General features: G+C 43.5%; 1 protein-coding gene across 8 annotated transcripts in view; it reads left to right on the top strand.

Annotated features, from left to right (window-relative positions):
- LOC115200961 (liprin-alpha-3) overlaps positions 1–24,031 on the top strand; it is a 75,096-nt gene that overhangs the window by 44,409 nt on the left and 6,656 nt on the right. For 6 of the 8 annotated variants that reach the window (XM_029764120.1, XM_029764118.1, XM_029764119.1 and 3 more), the window contains 8 exons: positions 1,844–1,965; positions 2,609–2,787; positions 13,085–13,285; positions 13,454–13,516; positions 14,001–14,027; positions 15,929–16,104; positions 19,743–19,840; positions 20,939–21,114. In XM_029764120.1, the coding sequence (XP_029619980.1) occupies positions 1,844–1,965; positions 2,609–2,787; positions 13,085–13,285; positions 13,454–13,516; positions 14,001–14,027; positions 15,929–16,104; positions 19,743–19,840; positions 20,939–21,114 (1,042 nt within the window). Of the gene's footprint in view, positions 1–1,843; positions 1,966–2,608; positions 2,788–13,084; positions 13,286–13,453; positions 13,517–13,769; positions 13,956–14,000; positions 14,028–15,928; positions 16,105–19,742; positions 19,841–20,938; positions 21,115–24,031 lie in introns of those variants that run through there. The other 2 variants (XM_029764121.1, XM_029764124.1) reach the window with 2 other exon arrangements.

Genomic DNA, 24,031 nt, shown 5'->3' with positions numbered 1-24,031 from the left:
CTTCTCAGTTCCTATGCTCCCTAGCTGATGTTTTGGTCACTTTTGAATGCTGCCGGTGCTTTCACTCTAGTGGTAGCATGAGACGGAGTCTACAACCCACACAAGTGGCTCAGGTAGTGCAGCTCATCCAGGATGGCATATCAATGCGAGCTGTGGCAAGAAGGTTTGCTGTGTTTGTCAGCGTCATGTCCAGAGCATGGAGGCGCTACCAGGAGACAGGCCAGTATATCAGGAGACGTGGAGGTGGCCGTAGGAGGGCAACAACCCAGCAGCAGGACCGCTACCTCCGCCTTTGTGCAAGGAGGAGCAGGAGGAGCACTGCCAGAGCCCTGCAAAATGACCTCCAGCAGGCCACAAATGTGCATGTGTCTGCTCAAATGGTCAGAAACAGACTCCATGAGGGTGGTATGAGGGCCCGACGTCCACAGGTGGGGGTTGTGCTTACAGCCCAACACCATGCAGGACGTTTGGCATTTGCCAGAGAACACCAAGATTGGCAAATTCGCCACTGGCGCCCTGTGCTCTTCACAGATGAAAGCAGGTTCACACTGAGCACATGTGACAGACGTGACAGAGTCTGGAGACGCCGTGGAGAACGTTCTGCTGCCTGCAACATCCTCCAGCATGACCGGTTTGGCGGTGGGTCAGTCATGGTGTGGGGTGGCATTTCTTTGGGGGGCTGCACAGCCCTCCATGTGCTCGCCAGAGGTAGCCTGACTGCCATTAGGTACCGAGATGAGACCCCTTGTGAGACCATATGCTGGTGCGGTTGGCCCTGGGTTCCTCCTAATGCAAGACAATGCTAGACCTCATGTGGCTGGAGTGTGTCAGCAGTTCCTGCAAGAGGAAGGCATTGATGCTATGGACTGGCCCGCCCGTTCCCCAGACCTAAATCCAATTGAGCACATCTGGGACATCATGTCTCGCTCCAGCCACCAACGCCACGTTGCACCACAGACTGTCCAGGAGTTGGCGGATGCTTTAGTCCAGGTCTGGGAGGAGATCCCTCAGGAGACCATCTGCCACCTCATCAGGAGCATGCCCAGGCGTTGTAGGGAGGTCATACAGGCACGTAGAGGCCACACACACTACTGAGTCTCATTTTGATTTGTTTTAAGGACATTACATCAAAGTTGGATCAGCCTGTAGTGGGGTTTTCCACTTTAATTTTGAGTGTGACTCCAAATCCAGACCTCCATGGGTTGATAAATTGGATTTCCATTGATTATTTTTGTGTGATTTTGTTGTCAGCACATTCAACTATGTAAAGAAAAAAGTATTTAATAAGATTATTTCATTCATTCAGATCTAGGATGTGTTATTTTAGTGTTCCCTTTATTTTTTTGAGCAGTGTATAATATACTGCTCAAAAAAATAAAGGGAACACTTAAACAACACATCCTAGATCTGAATGAAAGAAATTCTTATTAAATACTTTTTTCTTTACATAGTTGAATGTGCTGACAACAAAATCACACAAAAATAATCAATGGAAATCAAATTTATCAACCCATGGAGGTCTGGATTTGGAGTCACACTCAACTAGATCAGTGACCCTCATGTACATTTACATTACATTTTAGTCATTTAGCAGACGCTCTTATCCAGAGCGACTTACAGTAGTGAATGCATACATTTCATACCATTTAAAAAAAAAATTGTACTGGCCCCCCGTGGGAATCGAACCCACAACCCTGGCGTTGCACACACCATGCTGGCATTGCAAACACCATGCTCTACGAACTGAGCCACAGGGAAGAACCATGTAATGATGTAATGATTTTTCACTAGTGATGTTCTGAGATTAATTTGTCAGTCTGTCTGCTGATGGTGCAACCACCAGTAGTCAGGACTCTCTCCACAAAGCCAGCAAGAAGAAGAGCATCAAGTCCTCCATTGGACGCCTGTTTGGAAAGAAGGAGAAAGGGAGGATTGGAGGACCTGGGAGTCAGTCTGCCTCTCTGGGTAAGTCAATATAGAGTGTTAACCATGTGTGTGGTATGAGGGTTAGAAACAATGTAAGGTTGCCTGCACACTTATACAGTATACACTATTATTTGCAATATAACAGTAATATAATTTACCCTAAAGACATATACAACAAGGTCAGCTACTTTCACAATTTTAAGAAGAAAAACCGATGGCAAAACCGATTTTCCAGTAATCATGTGGAGTATTCCTAGACAAGGGCTCACCAACCTTGTTCCTGGAGAGCTACAGTCCTGTAGGTTTTCACTCCACCCTAATATAGCACACCTGATTATAATAATTAGCTGGTTGATGAGCTGAATCAGGTGAGTTACAACTGGGGTTGGAGCGAAAACCTACAGGAGGGTAGCTCTCCAGGAACAGGGATGGCGAACCCTGTCCTAGACAGAGGTGGTTTAAGCCAGTGTCAAACTCATTCATTCAATGGAGGGCCTAGTGTCTGCAGGTTTTTGTTTTTTCCTTTCAATTAAGCCCTAGACAACCAGGTGTGGGGAGTTCCTTACTAATTAGTGACCTTAATTCATCAGTCAAGTACAAGAGAGGAGTGAAAACCCAGACACTCTGCCCTCTGTGGAATGAGTTTGACACCTATGGTTTAAGCAGTGACCTTTGACCTCAGCCTCCACGCCCTCTGATGACCTGGGATCTGCCGACCCCCTGGGCCTGGCCAAGATGGGAACTGGCACCGTGGAGAAAGATCGCCGCAGCAAGAAGAAGCAAGACCTGCTAGAAGAAGCCTGTCGTCAGGGTCTTCCCTTTGCCTCATGGGATGGCCCCACCGTGGTCACATGGCTTGAGGTACGTTGTCTCATTGGTTAACTAACTGGGAGGAAATCATTAATGATGTGCAGTGTTTTACCTGAAGACCCATAAAGTGGAAAATGCTCTTAGGAAAACAAAATTACTACGAACATGGAGATAAAGCAGGCAAGTTGCTTGCTTGGCAGATAAGACGAGAGGATGCTAGTAGAGTTATTCACTCTATTAAGATACCCAATAACACAGTTCACAGTCCTGAGGAAATTAATCTAGTCTTCAGGGAGTTTTATGAAACATTGTACAAGTCTGAAGGGGATGGCCCCTGCCACAATGCATGAGTTTTTGAACAAACTCAATTTACAAACTTTAACTGATGAGGATAGAGAGCACTTGGAGAAAGAGATTACATCAAAGGAAATTAGGGAATAATTTTCAACACTGCTGAGGGAAAATCACCAGGGTTAGACGGATTCCCTATTTAATTCTATCGATCTTTTTACCCAAACTAATTGAGCCTCTTTGCAGTATGTTTAATTATGCCATAGAGACAGAAAAGCTCCCAAACACACTTGAACAGGCACTGATCACAGTTTTGTTAAAACCTGGGAAAGATCCTCTGCTTTGTGGGTCGTATAGACCAATATCTCTATTGAACACTTCATATAAGATTCTTGCGAAATTCATAACTCTTAGACTGGATAAGGTTCTTCCGGACTTGGTTGATATGGACCAAACAGGCTTTGTAAGAAACCGCTCATCTCCTGATAATATCAGAAGATTATTTAATATCATGCATTATGTAGTGAATGACGAAGAATTTGTAGTGGCGGCTTCATTAGATGCGGAAAAAGCTTTTGACCGCATAGAATGGAACTACCTGTTTGAAGTTTTACAGAGGATGAATATTGGACCTAAGTATGTTGGTCTGATTAGATTACTGTACAAATGTTCGGTAGCTCAGATCCTGACTAATGGAAACATTTCCTCACAGTTCTCCCTATCACGTGGCCCAAGACAGGGTTGTCCCGCTAGTCCACTCCTTTTTTTTGGCTATAGAGCCACTGGCAGAAGCTTTTAGATCTCATCCATCCATCCATCCATCCATCCATTCATGGTGTTCGTATAGGTGGGCGTGAACATCTGGTCTCGCTATATGCCGATGACATTTTGCTTTACCTCACTAAACCAGAAATGTCACTTCGAACATTAGCTGACATCCTGAAAGAATATGGGACCTTTTCAGGATATAAAATAAACCTATCGAAGGGTGTAATTATGCCTTTTAACAGGGCAGCTATGAAGAACCCAATCTTAGTCCAGCCGTTTTCTTGGAAACCACAGAAAATGACATATCTTGGATTGCAAATTCCTTCTGAAATGATTAAGACATATCAACTGAACTATACTCCACTTCTCAAAAAGGTTGGGGAAGAATTGGATAGATGGCGGGATTTACCAATTTCTCTTATTGGGCGGGTCAATTGTGTAAAGATGAATATATTACCAACATTCTTGTACCTTTTTCAAACCTTGCCCTTTCCTATTCCACCAGTTTTTTTCAAACAACTTAATAGGAAGGTTTCTTCATTTCTGTGGAAAGGGAAACCCCCCAGAGTGAAACTCACAACTTTATGCAAACCATACTCAGAAGGACATCTCAGGTAAAGGCTGTGTGAGTATGGCAAGATACAAGTTTACCCTCTTGGAGACAGAGGAGTAGTGTCTGACCCCTGCTACATTGGCATCTATACCTTATATTAGCCCACCTAAAGCTTTGCTAGGTCTCATACACAACCCTTTCATTAAAAATCCTTTTAAATATATGGATTGAAGTCTGTAAACAAACAGAAGGGCTTAGCTCTATATACGAACAAACACCTTTCTATAATAACCCCATCTTACCCAAAGCCCTGAGAGATGGTATTACATTTTCTTGGTTCAACAAAGGAATTAAAACTACTATCCTTTCAACAACTGGCATCTCGTTTTAACACATTTAACATTTAAGTCATTTAGCAGACGCTCTTATTCAGAGCGACTTACAAATTGGTGCATTCACCTTATGATATCCAGTGGAACAACCACTTTACAATAGTGCATCTAAATCTTTTTAGGGGGGGGGGGGTAGAAGGATTACTTTATCCTATCCCAGGTATTCCTTAAAGAGGTGGGGTTTCAGGTGTCTCCGGAAGGTGGTGATTGACTCCACTGTCCTGGCGTCGTGAGGGAGCTTGTTCCACCATAGGGGTGCCAGAGCAGCGAACAGTTTTGACTGGGCTGAGCGGGAACTGTGCTTCCTCAGAGGTAGGGGGGCCAGCAGGCCAGAGGTGGATGAGCGCAGTGCCCTCGTTTGGGTGTAGGGACTGATCAGAGCCTGAAGGTACGGAGGTGCCGTTCCCCTCACGGCTCCGTAGGCAAGCACCATGGTCTTGTAGCGGATGCGAGCTTCAACTGGAAGCCAGTGGAGAGAGCGGAGGAGCGGGGTGACGTGAGAGAACTTGGGAAGGTTGAACACTAGACGGGCTGCGGCGTTCTGGATGAGTTGTAGGGGTTTAATGGCACAGGCAGGGAGCCCAGCCAACAGCGAGTTGCAGTAATCCAGACGGGAGATGACAAGTGCCTGGATTAGGACCTGCGCCGCTTCCTGTGTGAGGCAGGGTCGTACTCTGCGAATGTTGTAGAGCATGAACCTACAGGATCGGGTCACCGCCTTGATGTTAGTGGAGAACGGCAGGGTGTTGTCCAGGGTCACGCCAAGGTTCTTAGCACTCTGGGAGGAGGACACAATGGAGTTGTTAACCGTGATGGCGAGATCATGGAACGGGCAGTCCTTCCCCAGGAGGAAAAGCAGCTCCGTCTTGCCGAGGTTCAGCTTGAGGTGGTGATCCGTCATCCACACTGATATGTCTGCCAGACATGCAGAGATGCGATTCGCCACCTGGTTATCAGAAGGGGGAAAGGAGAAGAGGAGGATGTGGTGGTTCACAGTATCAAAGGCAGCAGATAGGTCTAGAAGGATGAGAGCAGAGGAGAGAGAGTTAGCTTTAGCAGTGCGGAGAGCCTCCGTGACACAGAGAAGAGCATTCTCAGTTGAATGACCAGTCTTGAAACCTGACTGATTTGGATCAAGAAGGTCATTCTGAGAGAGATAGCAAGAGAGCTGGCCAAGGACGGCACGTTCAAGAGTTTTGGAGAGAAAAGAAAGAAGGGATACTGGTCTGTAGTTGTTGACATCGGAGGGATCGAGTGTAGGTTTTCAGTTACCTCAAACTAATTTCGTCAACCTACAGGTTAGGCATTATATTGCCACTCAGCAGGGAGTAAACCTAGAACTGATAAACTGTGGCTGGAAAGGAAAGGGGTAAAAGGTTTCATTTCTTACATTTACTCTAGTCTTCAAGCTCTGTTAGGGAACGATGAAGCTCTGAAAGCTTGCATGAAGTGGCATGATGACCGTGGTCTTATTTCTGAGGATGAGAAAAGGGGGGAAAAGGTCTTTTTAGATGCTCAGTGTCTTTCATTTAGCACAAGGCACAAGTTGATGCAATTCAATATTTTCCATAGGGTCTACTTTACACCAGAGAGACTGTATAAGATCAATTCTCAGGTGTAAAACAGGAGTGGGCACACTTATGCATATGTTTTTGTCCTGCCCTGAACTAAGCAATTATTGGAAAGACATTATTCAGATCTTTTCACAGGTCACTAATATGACAGTACCACTAGATCCTTCCCTTATTCTTCTTGGAGATGATTCTGTTCTACCAGTTAATATTTGTAGCAAAACCAGATTCATTAAATTGTCAGTCATTGTAGCCAATAAATGCACAGCTATTATATGGAGGAGTGACACTCCGCCAAGCAAGCAGATGTGGCCAAAAGAACTATCTTCCTATATTCCATCTAAAAAAATAACATACAATTAACGTAATAAACCCTTTGAATTTACTGATGTCTGGGGGGACTTTCATCAGTTTGTAGAGATATCACCTTATCTGCCTCATTACTACCTTCTTCATTAATGTATTATTATTATTATTAGTTTTTGTGTTGAATAATTTATTTTCTAGCAAGGAATGTGAAGGTCATTCTGTTATTAACGATGTGCCCCCATGATGTGCCCCCATGTAGCATGGTGTTTTGTAAAAAAATAAATGCCAATAAATATTTTGTATGGCTCCCTGTGGAAGCCATAGGAATTGCATCCAGGGAGCCATTTTACAATATGAGCTTTCTCTTGCATTTCTAAGAGGATGGTCTCTCAAAAAACAATTTCCACTTGGTTTTTCTTTGGATTTTCTCCTACCATATCTATTGTTATATTCTCATACATTATTTTAACATTTCTACAAACTTCAATGTGTTTTCTTTGAAATGGTACCAATAATATGCATATCCTGGATTCAGGGCCTGAGCTACAGGCAGTTTGCTATGGGCATGTCATTCAGGCGGAAATGGAGAAAAGGGGTCCCTAACAAGTTAATGCGAGGGTAGCGAAATGCTTGTGCTTCTAGTTCCGACAATGCAGTAATATCTAACAAGTAATCTAACAAATTCACAACAACTACCTTATACACACACACGTAAGGGATGAATAATAATATGTACATATAATATATGGATGAGTGATGGCTGTAGGCAAGATGCATAGGCAAGATGCAGTAGATGGTATAGAGCAGTTGTCACGGATTTCGTCGTGGTGTTGAAGGGAAGACCAAAATGCAGCGGGTATGTGGATACTCATTCTTTTAATGGGGAAAAACCGAACAGCATCCACAGGAAAAACAAAATAATTAACAGTACTCACGACTAGACAGTGTCGCCGGCTCAATCAACACAGTGCTCACAAACAATTCCCCACAAACACACAGACAAACACACCCAACTAATATAGGACTCCCAATCAAAGGCAACACCACACACCTGCCTTCAATTGGAAGTCCACCCCAATGAACTATACATAGAACAACCCAACCTAGACAGAACATACAAAACACACTCCTTCTGCCACGCCCTGACCAACACTTATACACCTACTCCACCTGCTGGTCAGGACGTGACAGCAGTATATACATATGAGATGAGTGATGTAGGATATGTAAGCATTATTAAAGTGGCATTATTTAAATTGACTAATAGGCATAGGCAAGATGCAGTAGATGGTACAGAACAGTATATACATATGAGATGAGTAATGTAGGATATGTAAACTTCATTGAAGTGGCCTTATTTAAGGTGACTAGTGATACCTTTTTATTAAGTCCATTTATTAAAGTGGCCAGTGATTTGAGTCTGTATGTTGACAGCAGCCTTTCTATGTTAGCGATGGCTGTTTAACAGTCTGATGGCCTTGAGATAGAAGCTGTTTTTCAGTCTCTCAGTCCCAGCTTTGATGCACCTGTACTGACCTACCTTCTGGATGATAGTGTGGTGAACATGCAGTGGCTCGGGTGGTTGTTGTCCTTGATGATCTTTTTGGCCTTCCTGTGACTTTAGGTGCTGTAGGTGTCATGGAGGGCAGGTAGTTTGCCCCCGGTGATGCGTTGTGCAGACCGCACCACCCTCTGGAGAGCCTGCAGTTGAGGGTGGTGCAGTTTCCGTACCAGGCGGTGATACAGCCCAACAGGATGCTCTCGATTGTGCATCTGTAAAAGTTTGTGTGTTTTAGGTGACAAGCCGAATTTCTTCAGCCTCCTGAGGTTGAAGAGGCGCTGTTGCACCTTCTTCACCATACTGTCTGTGTGGGTGGAACATTCAGATTGTCAGTACGCCGAGGAACTTTAAGCTTTTCTCCTTCTCCACTACTGTCCCGTCGATGGGGGAGTTCCTGAAGTCCACGATCATCTCCTTTGTTTTGTTGACGTTGAGTGAGAGGTTATTTTCCTGACACCACACTCCGAGGACCCTCACCTCCTCCCTGTAGGCCGTCTCGTCGTTGTTGGTAATCAAGCCTACCACTATAGTGTCATCTGCAAACTTGATGATTGAGTTGGAAGCATGCATGGCCACGCAGTCATGGGTGAAAAGGGCGTACAGGAGAGGACTGAGAAAGCACCCTTGTGGGACCCCAGTGTTGAGGATCAGCGGGTTGGAGATGTTTCCTACCTTCACCACCCGGGGGCGGCCCGTCAGAAAGTCCAGGACCCAGTTGCACTGGGCGGGGTCGAGACCCAGGGTCTCAAGCTTAATGACGAGTTTGGAGGGTACTATGGTATTAAATGCTGAGCTGTAGTCAGCGAACAGCATTCTTACAGAGGTATTCCTCTTGTCCAGATGGGTTAGGGCAGTGTTATGGCGATTGCATCGTCAGTGGACCTATTGGGGCGGTAAGCAAATTGGAGTGGGTCTAGGGTATCAGGTAGGGTGGAGGTGATATGCTCCTTGACTAGTCTCTCAAAGCACTTCATGATGACAGAAGTGAGTGCTACGGGGCGATTGTGATTTAGTTCAGTTACCTCAGCTTTCTTGGGAACAGGAACAATGGTGGCCTTCTTGAAGCATGTGGGGACAACAGACTGGGATAGAGATTGATTGAAAATGTCCGTAAACGCGCATGCTCTGGGCTGGCTAGGGATGCCATCTGGGCTGGCAGGCTTGCCAGGGTTATCCCGTTTAAATGTTTTATTCACATTGGCCACGGAGAAGGAGAGCCCACAGGCTTTGGTAGCGGGCCATGTCAGTGGCACTGTATTGTCCTCAAAGCTAACAAAGAAGTTGTTTAATTTGTCTGGGAGCAAGACGTCGATGTCTGCGACGGGGCTGGTTTTCTTTTTGTAATCCATGATTGACTGTAGACCCTGCCACATACGTCCCGTGATTAAGCCGTTGAATTGCGACTCTTTGTCTCTATACTGATGCTTTGCTTGTTTGATTGCCTTGCGGAGGGAATTGCTGCACTGTTGTTTGTATTCGGTCATGTTTCCAGTTGCCTTGCCATGATTAAAAGCGGGGCTTCGAGCTTTGAATTTTGCACAAATGCTGCCATTAATCCACGGTTTTTGGTTAGGACATGTTTTAATAGGCACAGTGGGTATGACATCTCCGATGCACTTGCAAATAAACTTGCCCACCGAGTCAGCGTATACATCAATATTGTTGTCTGAGGCTATCCAGAACATATCCCAGTCCATGTGATCGAAGCAATCCTGAAGCGTGGAATCCTATTGGTCAGACCAGCGTTGGACGGACCTGAGCATGGGCATTTCCTGTTTTAGTTTCTGTCTATAGGCTGGGAGCAACAAAATGGAGTCATGGTCAGATTTGCCGAAGGCAGGGCAGGGGAAGGCTTTGTATGCATCGCAGAAGTTAGACTAGCAATGATCCAGAATGACACCAGCTCGTGTCACGCATTCGATATGCTGATAGAATTTAGGAAGTCTCGTTCTCAGGTTAGCTTTGTTAAAATCCCCAGCTGCAATAAATGCAGCCTCAGGATGTATGGTTTCCAGTTTACATAGAGTCTAGTGAAGTTCTTTCAGGGCCGACGAGGTATCTGCTTTGGGCCGGGGTATACACGGCTGTGAATATAATCGAAATCGAACAGAATTCTCTTGGAAGATAATGCGGTCGGCATTTGATTGTAAGGTCTAGGTCAGGTGAACAAAATTACTTAACCTGTTGGGGCTAGGGGGCAGTATTTGCACGGCCGGATAAAAAAACGTACCCAATTTAATCTGGTTACTACTCCTGCCCAGTAACTAGAATATGCATATAATTGTTTGATTTGGATAGAAAACACCCTAAAGTTTCTAAAACTGTTTGAATGGTGTCATTTGGCAGGCCAAAACCTGAGAAGATTCCAAACAGGAAGCGCTCTCTCTGACCATTTCATGGCCTTATTGATCATCTCTAACAAAAACAGGGGATCTCTGGCATGACGTGACATTTTCTAACGCTCCCATAGGCTCTCAGAAGGCGCCAGAAAGCTGAATCGTGGCTTTGCAGCCCATGGCTGGAAAACATTAGCGCATTTTGATAGTGGTCGATCTGAGGACAATGGGACGGGGCGCGCGTCCCCGAGTCGACTCCATGTTTACTTTCTCTCTCTTTGAACGAAAACCACCACTCCCGGTCGGAATATTATCGCTTTTTTACGAGAAAAATGGCATAAAAATTGATTTTAAACAGCGGTTGACATGCTTCGAAGTACGAAGCATGTCAACCGAAACGTGTCGGGCCCTTATTTACCCTTCGGATAGTGTCCTGAACGCACGAACAAAACGCCGCTATTTGGATAGAACTATGGATTATTTGGGACCAAACCTACATTTGTTATTGAAGTAGAAGTCCTGGGAGTGCATTCTGACGAAGAACAGCAAAGGTAATAACATTTTTCTTATAGTAAATCTGACTTTGGTGGGGGCTAAACTTGGTGGGTGTCTAAATAGCTAGCCCTGTGATGCCGGGCTATCTACTAAGAATATTGCAAAATGTGCTTTCACCGAAAAGCTATTTTAAAATCGGACATAGCGAGTGCATATAGGAGTTCTGTATCTAAAATTCTTAAAATAATTGTTATGTTTTTTGTGAACGTTTATCGTGAGTAATTTAGTAAATTCACCGGAAGTGTTCGGTGGGAATGCTAGTCACATGCTAATGTAAAAAGCTGGTTTTTGATATAAATATGAACTTGATTGAACAAAACATGCATGTATTGTATAACATAATGTCCTAGGTGTGTCATCTGATGAAGATCATCAAAGGTTAGTGCTGCATTTAGCTGTGGTTTGGGTTTATGTGACATTATATGCTAGCTTGAAAAATGGGTGTCTGATTATTTCTGGCTGGGTACTCTGCTGACATAATCTAATGTTTTGCTTTCGTTGTAAAGCCTTTTTGAAATCGGACAGTGTGGTTAGATTAACGAGAGTCTTGTCTTTTAAAATGGTGTAAAATAGTCATATGTTTGAGAAATTGAAGTAATAGCATTTCTAAGGTATTTGAATATCGCGCCACAGGATTACACTGGCTGTTGAGTAGGTGGGACGCAAGCGTCCCACATAGCCCATAGAGGTTAAATTCCTGTACGTTGTTGTGATTACACCATGAGTCGTTAATCATAAGGCATACACCCCTGCACTTCTTCTTACCAGAGAGATGTTTGTTTCTGTCTGCGCGATGCATGAAGAAACCGGGTCACTGTAGCGACTCTGACAACATATCCCGAGTGAGCCATATTTCCGTGAAATAGAGAATGTTACAATCACTGATGTCTCTCTGGAAGGCAACTTGCGCCCTAAATTCGTCTACCTTGTTATCTAGAGATTGGGACATTGCCGAGTAATATGCTCGGGAGCAGTGGATGGTGTGCTCGCTTTCTGAGTCTGACCAGTAGGCCGTTCCGTCTGCCTCTCCTGCGGCGACCGCGTTGTTTTGGGTCAGCTTCTGGGATAAGATCCCATGTCCAGGGTGGAGGTTCCGAACAAAGGATCCGCTTCAGGAAAGACTTATTCCTGGTTGTAATGTTGGTAAGTTAGCGCTTTTAAATCCAATAGTTCTTCCCGGCTGTATGTAATAAGACTTGAGATTTCCTGGGCTGACAATATAAGAAATAATGCATAAAATAATACATAAAAAAAACATAACTGCATAGTTTCCTAAGGACCTGAAGCGAGGCGACCATCTCTGTTGGCGCCATCTTGCATTAAGTGGTCTGTTACTTGAACTCTGTGAAGCATTTATTTGGGCTGCAATCTGAGTAGCAGTTAACTCTAATGAGCTTATCCTCTGCAGCAGAGGTAACTCTGGAGAGCCAGTGTTGACTGACCTTCATGTCCTAAAGTAATGATGGACTGTCGTTTCTCTTTGCTTATTTGAGCTGTTCTTGCCATAATATGGACTTGGTCTTTTACCAAATAGGGCTATCATCTGTATACCACCCTTACCTTGTCACAACACAACTGATTGGCTCAAAGGCATTAAGAAGGAAAGAAATTCCACCAATTAACTTTTAACAAGGCCCGCCTGTTAATTGAAATGCATTCCAGGTGACTACCTCATGAAGCTGGTTGAGAGAATGCCAAGAGTGTGCAAAGCTGTCATCAAGGCAAAGAGTGGCTATTTGAAGAATCTCAAATATGACATTTATTTTGATATGTTTAACGCCTTTTAGGTTACCAGATGACTCCATATTTGTTATTTCATAGTTTTGATGTCTTCACTATAATTCTGTAGTGTAGAGAATAGTAAAAATAAAGAAAAACCATTGAATGAGTAGGTGTGTCAACTTCTTTACTGTTATTGTACATTATGATGAACATATTATTTAATTTAATTTAGCCTTATCGGCAGGTAATATGTGTGTAAATATTCCCATATTCTGTCTCCCTCGTCTTAGTTGTGGGTGGGCATGCCCGCCTGGTATGTGGCTGCGTGTCGTGCCAATGTGAAGAGCGGTGCCATTATGTCCAACCTGTCGGACACAGAGATCCAGCGGGAGATTGGCATCAGTAACCCCCTGCACCGCCTTAAACTGCGCCTGGCCATTCAGGAGATGGTGTCCCTCACCAGCCCCTCGGCACCGGCCAGCACACACTCTGTAAGTGATACAATACGTAATAACCTGCACACAAACATTAGCATATGTTCAGTAACATACTTGCTACACATCCAGTAGTTTGAATATGTCTGAGTGAAAATGTATTCAAACTGTAATCATTTATTCTTTTCCAATCTCAATCTCAAATTGTCCTCAATGACATCACAGTCGACCAGTAATATCTGGATGACTCACGCAGAAATGGAGTCACTGACCGCTGCCATAAAACCAGTAAGCTGTTTTGTATTTTTGTATTTGCTTTAAGTTCTCCTAGAAAGTATCTTATTTCAAAAGTGATTAAATCTATGTTCAACAAATTAAGAAATTTTGTGCAACTCAATTATCTAACGATAGTGTATTAATTTGAAACTGTATTAGATTGAATTGTACACATTTAACTGGCTTAAAATCATCAGGCAACTTGAGACTATGCTGAATGAAATGCCATTTATCATTTGTTTTCTTTGTCTTTGTCTCTGATTAGGAATGTATTGCTGCACCTTTCCCCCACTACTCCCCCAATTTCTCTTTGAATGTAGTGTTTGTCCAACTAATTTTCCTTCACTAACAAACTATTCCTCCTTCTTCCCCTCCTTCCTTATATCTTCTCCTCTCCATAATGCCTCCTGCCATTTACCATTCTGGCAATCGTTCCTTCTCCCTCCCTCTCCCTCCATATCTATCCTTTTTTCTCTTTCCTTTGCCTCCACTGAAGGAAGTGAAGGAGTTCAGCTGGGACCAGGTGAGTTGTTTTTGTCATTAATATCATTGTCAGGATCAGCAAAACTATATTGATTATATCACATTGCAAACAGACCATACAGCTGAAGTCGGAAGTTTACATACACTTTGGCCAATACATTTAAACTCAGTTTTTCACAATTCCTGACATTTAATCCAAGTAAAAAATTCCCTGTCTTAGGTCAGTTAGGATCACCACTTTATTTTAAGAATGTGAAATGTCAGAATAATAGTAGAGATAATTATTTCTTTCAGCTTTTATTTCTTTCATCACATTCCCAGTGTGTCAGAAGTTTACATACACTCAATTAGTATTTGGTAGCATTGCCTTTAAATTATTTAACTTGGGTCAAACGTTTCAGGTAGCCTTCCATAAGCTTCCCACAATAAGTTGGGTGAATTTTGGCCTATTCCTCCTGACAGAGCTGGTGTAACTGAGTCAGGTTTGTAAGCCTCTTTGCTCGCACATGCTTTTTCAGTTCTGCCCACAAATATTCTATAGGATTGAGGTCAGGGCTTTGTGATGGCCACTCCAATACCTTGACTTGGTTCTCCTTAAGCCATTTTGCCACAACTTTGGAAGTATGCTTGGGGTCATTGTCCATTTGGAAGACCCATTTGCGACCAAGCTTTAACTTCCTGACTGATGTCTTGAGATGTTGCTTCAATATATCCACATCATTTTCCTAGCTCATGATGCCATCTATTTTGTGAAGTGCACCAGTCCCTCCTGCAGCAAAGCACCCCCACAACATGATGCTGCCACCCCCATGCTTCATGGTTGGGATGGTGTTCTTCAGCTTGCAAGCATCCCCCTTTTTCCTCCAAACAAAACGATGGTCATTATGGCCAAACAGTTCTATTTTTGTTTCATCAGACCAGAGGATATTGCTCCAAAAAGTACAATCTTTGTCCCCATGTGCAGTTGCAAACCGTAGTCTGGCTTTTTTTATGCCGGTTTTGGAGCAGTGGCTTCTACCTTGCTGAGCGGCCTTTCAGGTTATGTCGATATAGGACTCGTTTTACAGTGGATATAGATACTTTTGTACCTGTTTCCTCCAGCATCTTCACCAGATCCTTTGCTTTGTTCTGGGATTGATTTGCACTTTTCACACCAAAGTACGTTCATCTCTAGGAGACAGAACGTGTCTCCTTCCTGAGCAGAATGACGGCTGCGTGGTCCCATGGTGCTTATACTTGCGTACTATTGTTTGTACAGATGAACGTGGTACCTTCAGGCGTTTGGAAATTGCTCCCAAGGATGAACCATACTTGTGGAGGTCTACAATTGTTTTTTCTGAGGTCCTGGCTGATTTATTTTGATTTTCCCATAATGTCAAGCAAAGAGGCACTGAGTTTGAAGATAGGCTAATTGACATAATTTGAGTCAATTGGAGGTGTACCTGTGGATGTATTTCAAGGCCTATCAGAAGCTTCTAATGCCATGACATCATTTTCTGGAATTTGCCAAGCTGTTTAAAGGCACAGTCAACTTAGTGTATGTAAACTTCTGACCCACTGGTATTGTGATACAGTGAATTATAAGTGAAATAATCTGTCTGTAAAAAATTGTTGGGAAAATTACTTGTCATTCACAAAGTAGAGTTGCCAAAACTATAGTTTGTTAACAAGAAATTTGTGGAGTGGTTGAAAAACGAGTTTTAATGACTCCAACCTAAGTGTATGTAAACCTCCTACTTCAACTGTATATCCCAAATGTTCCTTTAAATTATTTTATCTATTCTCAGATAAGATTTTGGAAGGAAATTTAGGAAATTTAAATAAATTGTTTCTCTGGTGCTCTCTCTTACCCACTTTTTCTTATCCCACCTCCCTCTTTCCCCCCTATGTTTTGTATCCCAACACCCCTTCTCTCTCCCTCCCTCTTTCCCCCCCATCTAGATCCTGGCCTACGGGGACATGAATCATGAGTGGGTAGGGAATGAGTGGTTGCCCAGCCTGGGTCTGCCCCAGTACCGTTCCTACTTCATGGAGTCTCTGGTGGACGCTCGCATGCTGGACCACCTCACCAAGAAGGAGCTTAGAGGACAGCTTAAAATGGTGGACAGCTTCCACAGGTTGGATTCAAATAGTTTCAATAAATCTTTGCTGTCATCGAAGGGCATTCCATGTATGGAAGCAGATTCATGCCAAAATCTTGGTATTGATTTGGCATATCTGCTTCCTTAATTTATGTGCTACGTGAAAACAAATACAATTCTGATCATCAACAGCAAAGACGAGTAGTGGGATGGGAATAATAAATGTACAATACCAAAGGGTACGTTTGTCCACTGACAAAGAAATGATCAGACTATAATTTTAATGGTAGGTTTATTTGAACAGTGAGAGACAGAATAACAACAAAAGAATCCAGAAAAACTATGTCAAAAATGTTATAAATTGATTTGCATTTTAATGAGGGAAATAAGTATTTGACCCCTCCGCAAAACATGACTTAGTACTTGGCGGCAAAACCCTTGTTGGCAATCACAGAGGTCAGACGTTTCTTGTAGTTGGCCACCATGTTTGCACACATCTCAGGAGGGATTTTGTCCCACTCCTCTTTGCAGATCTTCTCCAAGTCATTAAGGTTTCAAGGCTGACGTTTGGCAACTCGAACCTTCAGCTCCCTCCACAGATTTTCTATGGGATTAAGGTCTGGAGACTGGCTAGGCCACTCCAGGACCTTAATGTGCTTCTTCTTGAGCCACTCCTTTGTTGCCTTGGCCGTGTGTTTTGGGTCATTGTCATGCTGGAATACCCATCCACGACCCATTTTCAATGCCCTGGCTGAGGGAAGGAGGTTCTCACCCAAGATTTGACGGTACATGGCCCCGTCCATCGTCCCTTTGATGCGGTGAAGTTGTCCTGTCCCCTTAGCAGAAAAACACCCCTAAAGCATAATGTTTCCACCTCCATGTTTGACGGTGTGGATGGTGTTCTTGGGGTCATAGGCAGCATTCGTCCTCCTCCAAACACAGCGAGTTGAGTTGATGCCAAAAACCTCCATTTTGGTCTCATCTGACCACAACACTTTCACCAGTTGTCCTCTGAATCATTCAGATGTTCATTGGCAAACTTCAGACGGGCATGTATATGTGCTTTCTTGAGCAGGGGGACCTTGCGGGCGCTGCAGGATTTCAGTCCTTCACGGCGTAGTGTGTTACCAATTGTTTTCTTGGTGACTATGGTCCCAGCTGCCTTGAGATCATTGACAAGATCCTCCCGTGTAGTTATGGGCTGATTCCTCACAGTTCTCATGATCATTGCAACTCCACGAGGTGAGATCTTGCATGGAGCTCCAGGCCGAGGGAGATTCCATTTGCGAATAATTGCACCAACTGTTGTCACCTTCTCACCAAGCTGCTTGGCGATGGTCTTATAACCCATTCCAGCCTTGTGTGGGTCTACAATCTTGTCCCTTACATCCTTGGAGAGCTCTTTGGTCTTGGCCATGTTGGAGAGTTTGGAACCTGATTGATTGATTGCTTCTGTGGACTGGTGTCTTTTATACAGGTAACACGCTGAGATTAGGAGCACTCCCTTTAAGTGTGCTCCTAATCTCAGCTCGTTACCTGTATAAAAGACACCTGGGAGCCAGAAATCTTTCTGATTGAGAGGGGGTCAAATACTTATTTCCCTCATTAAAATGCAAATCAATTTATAACATTTTTGACATGCATTTTTCTGGATTGTTTTGTTGTTATTCTGTCTCTCACTGTTCAAATAAACCTACCATTTAAAATTATAGACTGATCATTTCTTTGTCAGTGGGCAAACGTACAAAATCAGCAGGGGATCAAATACTTTTTTCCCTCAATGTACATATTCCAATGGTTTTTACATGTATTTCTTATCATCATCTCTTTTGTTCCTCTTCTCTAGAGGAGAAGGGGTTGGTTGTCACACGTTTTACTCTTGTGTGTATTTCTTAGCACCAGTATACACTATATATACAAACGTATGTGGACACCCCTTCAAATTAGTGGATTCGGCTACTTCAGCCACACCTTTTGCTGACAGGTGTATACAATTGAGCACACTGCCATGCAATCTCCATAGACAAACATTGGCAGTAGAATGGCCTTACTGAAGAGCTCATTGACTTTCAACGTGGCACCGTCATAGGATCCCACCTTTCCAACAAGTGAGTTCGTCAAATTTCTGCTCTGCCAGAGCTGCCCCAGTCAACTGTAAGTGCTGTTATTGTGATGTGGAAACGTCTAGGAGCATCAACGGCTTTGTCGAGAAGTGATAGCCAGACAAGCTCACAGGACGGGACTGCCCAAGTGCTGAAGTGCGTAACGCGTTTAAATGGTCTGTCCTCGGTTGCAACACTCACTACCGAGTTGCTTCCAGAGGCAGTTTGGAACGTCAGCACAAGAAATGTCGGGAGCGTCATGAAATGGGTTTTCATGAAAAAGCCTCACCAGGCACAATGCCAAGCGTCGGCTGGAGTTGTATAAAGCTTGTCGCCATTGAACTCTGGAGCAGCTGTTTTTCATGTTTCGGGCTAGGCACCTTAGTTCCATTGAAGGGAAATCTTAACGCTACAGCATACAATGACATTCTAGACGATTCTGTGCTTCCATCTTTGTGCCAACAGTTTGGGGAAGGCCCAGTCCCGTTTCAATGCCCCCGTGCACTAAGCGAGGTCCATACAGAAATGGTTTGTTGAGATCGGTGTGGAAGAACTTGACTGGCCTGCACAGAGCCCTGACCTCAACCCCATCGAACACCTTTGGGATGAATTGGAACGCCAACTGCAAGCCAGGCCTAATCACCCAACATCAGTGCCCAACCTCACTAATGCTCTTGTGGCTGAATTGAAGCAAGTCCCTGCAACAAGGTTCCAACATCTAGTGGAATGATATTTTGGAATGAGATGATCGACGAGCAGGTGTCCACATACTTTTGGTTATGTAGTGAATCTTACAATAATTTTTTCAATATCAGGAGAAAGACCAAGGACTTGGTTTGAAACGGGGGACCATTTTTATCCTCATATCTTATTCCATAAGCCATCAAACACTGTCCACTTGTGACAACCAGCCCCATTGTGGGATGATGTCACACAGTATGGGGTTGGTTTTTGCTAGAAGCGTATACCTTTTGTTACAGGAAATAAAGCAATATAGCATACAAAAAAATTGCCTTTCTTTGATCGAATGTTATTCCTAACAAAATTCAGCATTTTAGGCTGTGAGAATAACAAATTACCTTTTTAGTAAATTTGTGAGTGTATGCGTGTGTTTGCACATGTGGGTGTGTGACAGAAACAAATGTGTGGGAGAGGGGCAACAAAGGGAGTTCTTTATAGCACATGCACAAAAAAGCTTGGGATTTACTATAATGGAGTTGATAGTGACAACCAACCCCATATTCCATGTGACAACCATCCCCAACCACTACCCCCCCATGCTAATTAAGATGCTAGTTACTGGATGCATGTCATGTTGACATGAATTGACCAGGTGTCTTGAGTTCTTTCAAAGAATTTACATATTTTAACCTTAAAAATATTAGAGTGCCATTTAGATTGGGAGTAATTAGCACTGTGACAACCAACCCTGGTCTCCCCTACTCAAGTTTTTTTTCTTTTCTCCAGTTTCTCTGCATCAGGGTTTTTAATGTGTTTGTGTGTTTGGTTGTGAGGACATCAACAGTAAAGCTCTTTTCTCTCTCTTTCTCCCTCTCTTTCTCTCTCTCTCAGGGTCAGTCTGCATTATGGCATCATGTGCTTGAAGCGTTTGAACTATGACAGGAAGGAGCTTGAAAGGAGGAGGGATGAGAACCAACATCAGAACCAAGGTGAGCATACGTACAGTAAACTTACAGGTATCTTGAACCATAACATATTTGGGGGCTCGTCTGATATTGACAATAAAATTTATTTATATAGCCCTTCTTACATCAGCTGATATCTCAAAGTGCTGTACAAAAACCCAGCCTAAAACCCCAAACAGCAAGCAATGCAGGTGTAGAAGCACGGTGGCTAGGAAAAACTCCCTAGAAAGGCCAAAACCTAGGAAGAAACCTAGAGAGGAACCAGGCTATGAGGGGTGGCCAGTCCCCTTCTGGCTGTGCCGGGTGGAGATTATAACAGCACATGGCCAAGATGTTCAAATGTTCATAAATGACCAGCATGGTCAAATGATAATATTCACAGTTGTCGAGGGTGTAACAAGTCAGCACCTCAAGAGTAAATGTCAGTTGGCTTTTCATAGCCGATCATTGAGAGTATCTCTACCGCTCCTGCTGTCTCTAGATAGTTGAAAACAGCAGGTCTGGGACAGGTAGCATGTCCGGTGAACAGGTCAGGGTTCCATAGCCGCAGGCAGAACAGTTGAAAATGGAGCAGCAGCACGGCCAGGTGGACTGGGGACAGCAAGGAGTCATCATGTCAGGTAGTCCTGAGGCATGGTCCTAGGGCTCAGGTCCTCCGAGAGAGAGAAAGAGAGAATTAGAGAGAGCATACTTAAATTCACACAGGACACCGGATAAGACAGGAGAAATACTCCAGATATAACAGACTGACCCTAGCCCCCCGACACATAAACTACTGCAGCATAAATACTGGAGGCTGAGACAGGAGGGGTCAGGAGACATTGTGGCCCCATCCGACGATACCCCCGGACAGGGCCAAACAGGAAGGATATAACCCCACCCACTTTGCCAGAGCACAGCCCCCACACCACTAGAGGGATATCTCCAACCACCAACTTACCTTCCTGAGACAAGGACGGTATGATTGTTGTCCAATGATTGTTGTCTTGCAAATAAAACGGGTAACTTGGGCTATAACGTCGCTATATTCTTTGTCTCTCAAATGCAAATGTTCACTGTATTTGTAACACCACTTTATTGTTATTGTACTACAGTAGCTGCCTCTTTCTGTCCGCCTCCTAGATGTGATGGTATGGTCCAATGATCGAGTGATGTGTTGGGTCCAGGCCATTGGGCTAAAGGAGTTTGCAGATAATCTCACAGAGAGTGGGGTCCATGGGGCCCTCCTAGCCCTGGACGACACGTTTGATTACACCGACCTAGCCCTGCTCCTCCAGATGCCCAATCAGAACACACAGGTACCTTCCCTTCCTGTTATACTCCAAAAAATGCTGGGTTAAAAATGACCCAGTTTGCTAAACCAACGCTAGGGATGGGCTTTTGAAATAATTTCACTATTCGAATAATATCATGGTATCCGGATAGTCTAAATACATTTTAAACTTCAATGGGGACTTGCTCGTGCGACTCAAGAGGTGTACTCTGCTTGTTTCAGCACAGAACGGTGTGGGAGGGGCATAGTGTCTGACATGGAGGGGGAGAGAGAAAGTAGCCAAACCAACTCGCGCAAGATAGACAACCTATTGCAGCAACAAGTTTATCATCTCATCTGGTAGTGTCTGTCTTGACTGCATCAAATTGAAGTAAAGAAGCTAGCTAGCTACACTAGCCAGATAAGTTAGCTAGCAAGGCTAATTGAGGCTATTTTGCTGCGCTCCCCGGCCAACAACTCCATTCATATTAACCTCTCTGGGCCAGTGGGACGTCAGCGTCCCACTCTATTCAACAGCCAGTGGAATCGCGTGGCGCGAAATACAAATACCTCAACAATGCTATAACTTCAATTTCTCAAACATATGACTATTTTACATCATTTGAAAGATAAGACTCTCGTTAATCCAACCACGTTGTCCGATTTCAAAAAGGCTTTACAGCGAAAGCAAATCATTAGATTGTCAGGAGAGTACCCTGCCAAAAATAATCACTCAGCCATTTTCAAAGCAAGCATATATGTCACAAAAACCAAAACCACAGCTAAATGCAGCACTAAACTTTGATGATCTTCATCAGATGACACTCCTAGGACATTATGTTATACAATACATGCATGTTTTGTTCAATAAAGTTCATATTTATATCAAAAACCAGCTTTTTACATTAGCATGTGATGTTCAGAACTAGCATACCCACCCAAAACTTCAAGTGAATTTACTAAATTACTCAGCATAAACATTCACAAAATACATAACACTTATTTTAAGAATTATAGATACAGAACTCCTTTATGCAATCGCAGTGTCAGATTTTAAAATAGCTTTTCGGCAAAAGCACATTTTGCAATATTCTGAGTACATAGCTCGGCCATCACGGCTAGCTATTCAGACACTCGCCAACGTCGAGGCTCAGTAAACTCAGAATTACTATTACAAAAATTGGATTACCTTTGCTGTTCTTCGTCAGAATGCACTCCCAGGACTTCTACTTCAACAACAAATGTTGTTTTGGTTCCAAATAATCCATAGTTATTATCCAAATGCCTCCGTTTTGTTTGTGCGTTCAGGTCACTATCCGAAGGGTGACGCGCAGGCGCATTTCGTGACAAAAAAATTCAAAATGTTCCTTTACCATATTTAGAAGCATGTCAAACGCTGTTTAAAATCAATTTTTGTGCGATTTTTCCTCGTAAAATAGCGATAATATTCCAACCGGACAACCTTGTATTCATTCAAACAGGTGAGGAAAAAATTGGAGTAGTCTCGTGACCGCGCATCTCCTGTCTCTGAGCCACTAGGCTGACCACTCACAAACAGAGCAAATATACTAATTATATGCATATTCTCGTTTCTGGAAAAGAGTAGTAACCAGTTTAAAATCGGGTACGTTTTTTATCCGGCCGTGAAAATACTGCCCCCTAGCCCCAACAGGTTAAACAACAGCCTACCTATTGGATGATCATTCACTGCTACACATAGAGCCTCTGACAGTAAAGCTGCTTTGATTGACTGACAATAACAAGCTACACGCGTGAAAAGTGTGTAGGCTGCCAGTAAGTCTTTTTTTATGGGCACACTCATAAAAACTGTCATCAAAACTGTTTTATAAACATTTTGCAATGTCATGGTCTTTCCTTGCATGTAGAAATGTCACATAGATAATACAATTTTAGTCAAAGCCTTTTAATAAAAATAAAAAGTATAACACATTTTTGAAATAAAAAAATATATACTCTCACAAGTAATGGAATAATGTCTGTTCGGATATTCGGGTAAATATTGGACAGAACACACATTGGGTTATTTTGACCAGCCAGTTGTGTTGTGTGAATAACCCAATATGTTTGGATTACACAAACAGGCTAATTTAACCATCACTTTCATGCTGGGTTGACCCAGGGGTGAATGACTGCCCCCTCTCATTGAAGCCACGGAAGTTCAAAGCCAACCGCGGTACTGCAGGAATTGTTAGCAGATAACAGGATCCCTGTTATAGTGAATGGAAAAATTGCAAACTTCGTGGTAAATGTTTGTGTAAAGTTTTTGAACACTATCATGGTACCAATAATAGCTTCTAATACACCAGCTGTACAGTCACTTGACAGTGTTTTAAGTACTCCCGTCTTCTTCCGGGTCAGACCACCTTTTGCCTCCAGATAGCCTGAAATCTTCGGTGCATGGATTCTACAAGGTGTTGGAAACGTTCGTTGCTCAATTGGTATCAAGGGACCTAATGTCTGCCAGGAATACATTCCCCACACCAGTACACCATGGACTCATGCTGCTTATGCCAAATCATGACTCTGCCATCAGCATGACACAACAGAAACCATCCAATTGTCCAGTGTTGGTGATCGTGTGCCCATTGGAGCCACTTCTTGTTTTTAGCTGATAGTGGTGGAACCCGTTGTGGTCGTCTGCTGCAATAGCTGATCCATAGAAAGGATCGACCAGTTGTGCGTTCTGATATGTCGTTCTGCAAACCACTGTTGTACTGCGCATTTATTTGCCTGCCTGTTCGTGGCCCACCTGTTAGCTTGCACAATTCTTGCCATTCTCTTTCGACCTCACTCATCAATGAGCTGTTTTCGCCCACAGGACTGCCGCTGACTGGATGTTTATTTATTTTTTTGTCACACCATTCTCTGTAAACCCTAGACACTGTCGTGTATGAAAAGCCCAGGAGGGTGGCTGTTTCTGAGATACTGGATCCGGCATGCCT

Source organism: Salmo trutta, chromosome 10 (genome assembly GCF_901001165.1).
Source record: "Salmo trutta chromosome 10, fSalTru1.1, whole genome shotgun sequence".
Taxonomy (NCBI): Eukaryota; Metazoa; Chordata; class Actinopteri; order Salmoniformes; family Salmonidae; genus Salmo; species Salmo trutta.
The sequence above is the reverse complement of the archived record's forward strand: the minus strand, read 5'-3'. Positions and strand labels throughout refer to the sequence as shown.